General features: G+C 38.7%; 1 protein-coding gene across 1 annotated transcript in view; it reads right to left on the bottom strand.

Moving 5' to 3' along the window:
* Positions 1-729: 729 nt before the first annotated feature.
* Positions 730-8,808, bottom strand: part of RFX6 (regulatory factor X6) — a 36,069-nt gene continuing 27,990 nt past the window's right edge. Inside the window, exons 13-19 of the mRNA XM_026844522.1 lie at positions 7,218-7,335; positions 5,996-6,118; positions 4,360-4,575; positions 3,322-3,831; positions 2,108-2,326; positions 1,934-1,936; positions 730-945 (exon numbers count right to left, since the gene is read on the bottom strand). Coding sequence (XP_026700323.1) covers positions 779-945; positions 1,934-1,936; positions 2,108-2,326; positions 3,322-3,831; positions 4,360-4,575; positions 5,996-6,118; positions 7,218-7,335 — 1,356 coding nt within the window. The 3' untranslated portion in view covers positions 730-778. The remainder of the gene's footprint in view (positions 946-1,933; positions 1,937-2,107; positions 2,327-3,321; positions 3,832-4,359; positions 4,576-5,995; positions 6,119-7,217; positions 7,336-8,808) is intronic.

Raw genomic sequence — 8,808 nt, 5'->3', positions numbered from 1 at the left:
AAGTAATTTTGAAATCCCATGATATTTTGTGGCATAGTTTAGTTTGTTTCAGTTCTCCAGCTACAGTAGCAGGCTACTGCAATTAGCTGGCTTATGATATTTGTATGTTTTGTTGGTTTTATTTTAAGAGAAAGTAGTTTATTTTAAAAGAAAAAAATCCCCACAACATGTGTTATTTATTTCCTGAGGACTTTCACTTGCACAAGTAGGTACTAAACATTTGAAATTGACTTTCCAGAGCACAACAGTAAAAAACTTAATAATTTGGTTTAGTTTCATTTAAAACAGTAAAAATTGACCTTGTAAACATTTCCATAGGAGGTAGGATACATACATTTGACAATCTGTCAAATAAGAGAAAGTAAACAGTTACTCTGTAGTCCTAATAAATAATGAGCAACACAGGCATTAAATAAACATTTTTATACAAAAAGATATAAGTGAAAGACTAGAATAGCATTTTTAATAAATTAGGAATAGATGTAATTATTTCTTTACAATTTATTCTTGTTTGCAAGAATCAGTGGCTCTTTTGGCTCATCCTGAATTTCTGACTGAAAAGCTGTAATATTGACAACAATCCTGAGTGATTCACAGACAGGACCCAATCTGAATATAGCTACTTTTCTTTTGTAGAGGGCTGCTAATATCTCTAAAATGGCCCCTTTAACACCTATATGTAATACTTTTCTATTCCACCAACTGAAGGGGATTGTCATCATAGCCTTAATGTCTGCATTTGGAAAGTAAGCTTAATGCACTGACATGTCTCTTCCAGTTAGGTTCCTCCAGCAGCTGCTCCCATGAAGACTGTGTTGATTGGTGGTAAAGATGACACCATATCTCTGCTTGGTGGGCCATGGGACTCCAGATTTTCCTGAGAAGGGAACTGACCAGATGTTCCATACATACACTGGGATGAAGATGTAGTTTGCATGTTTGAAGCTGTGGGAAAAAAAGGTTTACCATCATTGCAAGTTTTCTATCTGTTGAATTTAACAAAAAATGCAATCCAATTTCATCTGATGAAAACCCTTATCTATCAGGCACACCATGTGAAGGATGGAAATGTCAACACTTCTGTATTTACCTCTATTTCTAGAACTTTTCTTCAGTGGCTCCTCACACCATCAAGGAATAGATCAAAACCCACGTATAAGTGAACTCTGCTAAAAATCCAGGTAAGGGCTTGAAGTTTATGGCTTGCATATAAGCCACCTTCTGTGAAAACTGTACAAAGCTATTTATTTGTGCTATACTAATCTTTCCATATTTTGCACCATTCAGGTTCATATTCACTAGTGGTACCACTGCCACCACCTGGCACATATCAACTTAGAATACAGAAGGCACTTGATGGTCACCAGTCCCTGTGTGGTGGTGCTGGGGTTTTATCCCCTCTTTAGCATCCTTTAAAGAACTGAGCACTGAATTCTTGCAGAGACTTAATAGGGCAAGTAACATCTGATCTTCTGTGCAAGGTTAACAGGTAAGTAGTGGGAAGAGGTAATCTTGTGGAGAAACAAACAGTGCCCTAGTTTTTATCTTCCATGCAACCCTTTTGAAAATGTGAGACCAAACTCAGCCGCCATTTGTTCAATGCATATACCAAACCCTTCGGGGTTAGGTAGTTTCACCTAAAATTCACCATCAATGGGAGCTCTGCCTAATACACACAGTTGTTGAAGCACAGGACAGGAAGGGACTATACCACAGGAAGCTGGTATTTAGACATCCCTGACCCAGGATTCATTTGATCTGTTCGACAGTGAGGATCCTTAAGAGCCCTTAGAAGAGCCCAGTCTGTTATTAGCTCACTTAATAGTTAGAAAGTGTTTCCCAGTATGGACTTTTCTGCAATTCAGGCCAGTTAGTCCACTACTCATGGACAATGGATCACAGTCCTCCTTATGGGAATGTAGAGTTATTAAACCCACTGTCCCAGAATTTTAGGGAAAACACATGTTACAATACATCCTAGGTACTGAGCTATTTTATCTCTATATCACACCTCATTTACTATATATGTGAGATATAGTTTAATACTCAGCACTTGTTAGGATGCTACAAAGTTGATAGCTCTTCCTCAGTCATTGGCTATACTTACGCATAGGAGTCCGACAGACAATTGAAGGTGAGGACTCCGTGTAATATGAGTCTGTGTGTTTTCTTCCGCTGTCATCCAAGATATTCAGTGGATCATGTATATCACTGTATGATGGCAATGATCGAATGCTGCTTACACTGCTGATTACAGAAACATGTTGATCCACCATTGTTCCAAGCCTGTGAGATTCTGGATAATTTATATTGTTTCCATAATATCCTATTGACAGGAGATTGGAAAAAAGCAGAGTGAAACTACTGTTGAAGAGAAAGAGGAGGGTAGGAGACTGTGATAACCTGGGAAAGAAGGTAATTGTCACTGGCTGAGTCCCTTGAGAATAAGATTATTTACGTACACATACAGCCTTGTAACTTTAGTAACATTGCAGTGACGGACCCAAAAAAGGGGTGCTAACAAGTGAGCAAAAAGATCCTAGCAGTTCAGTCATCCCTTCAGTACAGAATTGCCCTTCCATTCTAATTTCAGAATCAAACAGTAGCCTACAATCAGTTGCCATAAGAGACACCATGAGGACTCCTATCCACAGTTCAGTGCTCCCTTCTGAAGCTCACAATCAAGGAAAGCAAACATGGAAAGAAAATCTTCATGGTAGTTCATACTTACTGCATATACAAATTCACATAAAAACCACATTTCTAGTGTGTCTTTCTTCCAGAAGAGGGAAGTGGTTTTGCTAACTGTATCTCTGAAGCAGATTGTGGCAATAACTTTACATTTTAAGTATGAGAAATATTAGGGCCAAAGTCTCAAACTAATACACATTTTGATACTTCATTTCACCACTCTCACCCTGTGACGAGAATGGTCCATTATGCTGTTCCCAGAGGTAAGCTATCTTATGCCTGCTCTACTTCACAGTAGATGTTTTGGGGGCTTTTCAAGAGATTGTTAAATCACAAGGTCATCCTGCTTTTCCTTCCTTTGTTCAAGACATGGCAGTGGTGCCAAAGGAAGATTAGTATAGGTGCAGCAGATGCATTTGAGGTCATCTGAGGATTCACCAGAGGAAAATAAATCCTTAAGAAGCTTGTTAAACTGTTTTACAATCTCTGTGTGTGTCATTAGAGAAGTGGAAAACAGGAAGGTACAAATAAGAGCTGAAAAACATCATCCATAGAAAAAATCAGAGAAAAGGTGTTTTCCTCCAGCAAGGAAAGAGAAACAGAAGGGAAAAAGAAAATATATATTAATACCGTTGGAAGTGTTAGCAGGATATGCTGCTCCTGGGCACGTAGACACTGAGTTGCTCAAGAAATTGAAACTCCCAGTATTCAGAAACTGCATATTGTGTGTGTCCTGAGACATGGATGAGGGACCATAGCTGGAAGGGGATCTGGCATTGTATGGAGACACAGCACAACTGTTGCTGAAGTAGTCTCTGGATAACTGCTGTTCACTCAAAGCATTGAATCGGCTGTGCTCTGCTCTGTGATGGTAAACTCCTGAAGTGGAATGGGCCTGAGTTCTGAACATAGCCTGGTAATTGGAATTGTTTCCATAGTAATTCTGATTAGTTTGTGACAAAGTCTGATAAAGCGGTTCTGAGTAGGAAGAGCACTGTGAATGTGTGGATAACACTGGACCTACACTTGGAGGTCTCACAGCCATTGGCCCCTGGTTGATAACACTTCCTCGGCTGACCATGGCTGGTGAAATGGGTGGAGTCATCAGGTGACCAGTGCTTTGAGGAAGCTCCATCTGACCTGGAATAAATAAGCATTAGTTGTGATTAGCATTCATACTTCAGTACTGCTGAGTAGATAGGATCTGTTAAGAAACTAACCCTCCAGTGAAGTGTACATTACCATTTGAAACCTTCAGAAGGGATATGCATTGGCTCCCACCTCTACAATACAAGTTCTTTAATTCATGGCTTCAGGCTATAAAACTTCCCACTTCCATTCTCCAGTTTGGATACTGCCACATTCTGTGAGAAATCTCCACAGTTACAAGCCTCAAGTGTTCCAAGTGTTACTGTTCATTCTCTCCTCACAAGAACCTCATCAAGCCAATAGGTATAGGATAGTTTTACTGTTCTAAGAGGATCTGTTACTGACAGGGCTTTACAATTGCCACCTTCTGTAAATGAGCACAGAGGGTAAGCTCATGAAACACTATTTACTAGAGGTCTTCATAAATGCATACGGCCTTTGCTCCTACAGCAACATGTTACTGTGGATTGAAAGACTAACAAGCAGGTAAGAGAAGGAGAAACTAGAACTGATACATACCTGTATGCAGCTGCTGCATATTCTCACTGTCTCCTGTGGTGAAGGGGTTCAGACCAGAAGGTGCAGTGCTAGGCTGGCTAGCTGACAAGGACATGTAGGTTTGCTCTGCTAGACATTCATTTTTGACTGAAGTGTCACTGGGCAGAGGAGTAGCTTTGTTACGATTTGCTAGGAAGCAAGAGCTTGGTGATGCAGTAAAGGTGGCTTTGCTTGCATCTGGAAGAGTAAGTGAAAACTCTTGGTGGCTGTTATGTGTATGCTTATTGCACATAAATTCAACAATAGTATATAGACAGCATATCAGCTGCCTTATTTGTTCATATTTGGTTGCTTACTTCAAAACCCAGTGAAGCCTCCATATTTTGCATGTAGCCATTGAATACAAATATTGCTCTAGTCTTGATCTTCCCAGTGGATCTGCTTGTGTCATTTTCCTCAATCACAGATCTACATCACAGAGTATCAGCTCCTTACTGAAGCCATTATAGCAAAGGTATGAATCATATTTATTCCCCTGAAGTAAATATCAGCAATGAAGTCAAGTAAATTGCATTAAGAGTGAATCAGGCTCATGACACTTCATACTAAAGAATTAATAATGGGAATTTTAGCATACTCAAACTCCATTTTCATACTGGGATCTAGAGAAAAGCATTTGTTATACTCAGTAGTTCTTCAGTTTTCTGCAGACTAATGATAAACTCATTGGAAGCTCTACTGTTCTTCAGTGGAAACTATGACTTTACCTTATGGTTTCAAGTATGTGACCTAAGTATCCAAGCATAAGGCAACTGCTGCACAGGATAATTTTTTTTCCTGAAGGCTGAATTGGAAGAAAAAGTGCAACATCTACTGTCAGACAAACTCCATGTGAGTTTCTTGCAGCAAAGTGCAGATTTAGAGTAACAATAACCAGAAAGTTAAAGATTGATTACTGGTGCTAATGTTACTAAAAAACAATTCAGCAGAACCCAGTCGAGTTTCACTGGATTTTTAGGGATTAACTTGGACCAGAATTTGATACAAATCAATCTCAATTAATTTTATAACAAAAGACCTGGAGCATGTGACTTCACACTGTCTAACCTTGAAGAAGCCTGGTAGATGGAAAATGTTAAGGACACTGTTTTAAATACATTTTGTTTCTCTTCCACTTTTCCACATAGTAACACTTCAGCCAGATGTTAAATAGGGCTCCAAACTTATGTTCCAACCTTGAAGGGATATTTGCATTTTGGTAACATTTAATACATTCCTAGTTCAAGGTGTAATTACATATTTAAGTTCTGGCAGAAAAACTGGATTAGGAATTCCTGCCCCTTCTGCTATTTATACCTCTTTTCACACTTCAGCATGTGGCACCCCAGATGTACCTACAAGTGTTTGTTGCATCCAAGGCCATTTCAGTGATCCAGTGAATTCACATTCCCACAAAATGTTATTAAGTGAATTATGGTAAGAAGGTGGGAATGAATTGTTGATTGAATGGTCACAAGCTTTTCAGTTGAATTTGATAATGTTGCATACAACTACACCTTCAGGAGAAGACAGTAAGCCTGCTCCTGTTTAAAGTTAAACAAATACGCCAATTTCTAAAAATACAGGAGTACATTCAAAAGAACCAAGCTCTAGTTACCTAAATTCTTCATGTATTTGTCCAGTAGATTCTGGAGTTCTTGTTCCTTGTCATTATTGAACTGTGTCTCCATGGCAAGCAGGATGTACTCATCTAGTAGCATGCGGATCAAATGAAAAGAACCTGTTGGAGGAGAGAGAGAGAGAGTAGCTGAGTTATCTTTGTGACCATCTCTCACCATTCTAGGAGAAGCAAGGGAAACAAACAAATAATTGTGGACTTTAAATGACCTGGTAAGACCAACAAGGAATAGTGCCTAACTTCTAGCTCTAATCTCTCTTTGCACTGGCCCACCTAGCTCAATTGTTTACTGTCCTGTAGGCTATTTGACCACTAATTACATCAAAGAAAAATACTGATGAAAGTGAGACATGCTTTATACTTGAAGAGGGCACACAGTGGAGATAGATAAGGCTGAAGTCTGCTAGAATGCCTCTGCTCTATTTCTGTTTGCCTTGCGCTAAATAACCAGACAATAACTGGTGAAGTCTTTGACCTTATTTCAAGGATATATCACATTAAAAACATGTTTCTTCTTACAGCCATTTCAAATACCCACTGAATTCTAGATAACAAAATACCTATGACTAAACTTAGGGAATCATGTATTAGATTTAAACTGAGTTTTACTTGCTCTACCATCTTCTATTTTACAAAAGGTTGTTTCTGAGAGTCCCCAAAAATGTAAACATTTCTAAAGATGGAAATGTGAACCTTAGTTTTTAAAAGCCACAGACACTGTTGAATTGGCTGTATGCTGATCCCAGAATTAAATGAGTGGTGATCTGCCATATTCCTTTTGCTTTTATGAAAACATACTATGCACAAGAACTTCTATACAGCAGTAATCTTTTATCAAACTGTTCCACATGTAAAATTAATAATTTAAATCTTCTGTTCCCTATACCAAGATATGCAGTTACACTTCCATTGCCATATCAAAACAAATAGGGCTTCTAGCACTTAAATTGAAAAGCAGTATCAAACTGCAATTCAAAATAAAAGTACCTGTTAAAAATGAACATGTAACACAGGTCACCAACAAAATATTGCTAGCATTTACTGTGAAATGTTAGTTTGAAAACCACATTATTCAGCATTTGTGTCTTTGATCAAAGAATCTTTAGACTAGGACAGGTTCCTCTGCTCAGGAAATGGTGGAAAGATGGTAAGTGCTAGCATGTATGTACAAAATATGAGTATTTTCACAAAGCTCAGGTACCAAAACTTGACGCGTTGTTTAGAGTTAGGTTATGCATCACTCGAGCACCAAAAAAACTCCATTTGAGAAGGAAGTCTTGAGCTCTCTTCTTTAATGACCTCCCATTTTGCTTGCTTGCCTGAAAGAGAATAGTAAAACACTGGTAAGTATGCTGACTTGCCTTCTGCACACAGAAGAGAAGAAAGAACTGAATATGCTTGAGAGTTCAAGGAGTCCTTGACTCAGGCTGATGTGGCAGGGTGGATGAAGCTGCCTGATTGAAATTATCTTCATAATGTGTGTCCTAAAGTGATAAAGAAGAGCAGCATTCACTACTTTCATTCAGTGCAACCCGAGCAGAGCTCTGACAATGTTACATGGAGCAAACTGCTTATTGCTTGGGCTCTGCTGTGCCTAAAGCTATATAAATTACCTTACTCTAGTATTAAAGGTGCCAAATTGTTTTGCAAGTATACAGGTGTACAGGGCAGAAAGAAAGAAAAAAAACCCCGCCCTCCAGTGCTCTGTTATTCCACATAAACAGGGAACAGAAATTGGTCTTTGTACTTTAATAAATCTGTATAATACTGGCCAGACTTTCTCTTAAAAATGGTATGTTTACTATCATAACATTGATGCTTTTAACTCTGCCTATTTCATACTGTCACTTTGCTCTGGCAGTGATTTGTTTGTGTGGTAATGTATAACCTGTTGCTTTCTCAAACAGCAAGCAGAGAAGCTGTAGTGTGAGTTTGACAGTAACCACACTGTAGCATGAACAGAAGACAGACAGCAATGGAAGGATTACATGTTCTGTAAATTATTAGCTTCTGCTTAGCTTATCTAGTATTGGGACTTGTTGGTATTTCTTACCCTTAACTACAGGAAAACAATGTTAGGAACTATAGCTGTTAACTTCAATAATACAGTACCATATAGTAGATGCTGAATGGGAGAGTACTTCACCTTTTCTGCCTGGCTTGTTTATCAGGAACTGTCTTCTGAAATTGTGGAATCAATTTTAGACCATAATCGGTTCTACAATAAGCTGTGATTGCTCAGCTTCAGTGGGAGTTTTGTGTCTATATTAATTAGTGTTTATGGGGGGTCTGCTGCCCTGAATCATCCAAAGCTCCTCACTGCGCTGCTCATGTATGACAGCACATGTTAGGAAACTCAGAGTGCTTTAAAAAGAAAGGAATTATCACTGTCCCCATTGAAATTTGGAAAAAACAGGTGAAGTAAGGAAAAATGACATGCCCATGGTTATTCTGTAAGTGGTAGAGTCACTATTCTGCAAGCTAGTCAAAGCTAACTGCACTGCCTCTTCCTCTTACATCTATTCACATCAAGATGCTCCTAAAATGATGGATAAGCTATTGCTTTTCCGTATAGAACAAGACTTGATGAGAAGACCAGTGTTCAGCTACTAACAAGCAATGTGTAACATTTTATTCTGCTAGTTTACACTCATTAGAGTCATCAATTGGGTAAATATCTCTTACTTAAGACATAACTCAGACCTCAATTATTTTGCTCCGAGCTTTAGTGTAATCATTCCTGTATAACTACATGCCTTGTGACTATAAAACATCTCGTAAATTGGGGGGGG

The sequence above is a fragment of the Athene cunicularia genome, assembly GCF_003259725.1.
Source record: "Athene cunicularia isolate RWA chromosome 3 unlocalized genomic scaffold, athCun1 chr3_part1, whole genome shotgun sequence".
Lineage (NCBI taxonomy): Eukaryota > Metazoa > Chordata > Aves > Strigiformes > Strigidae > Athene > Athene cunicularia.
This window is presented reverse-complemented; position numbering and strand designations above follow the sequence as displayed.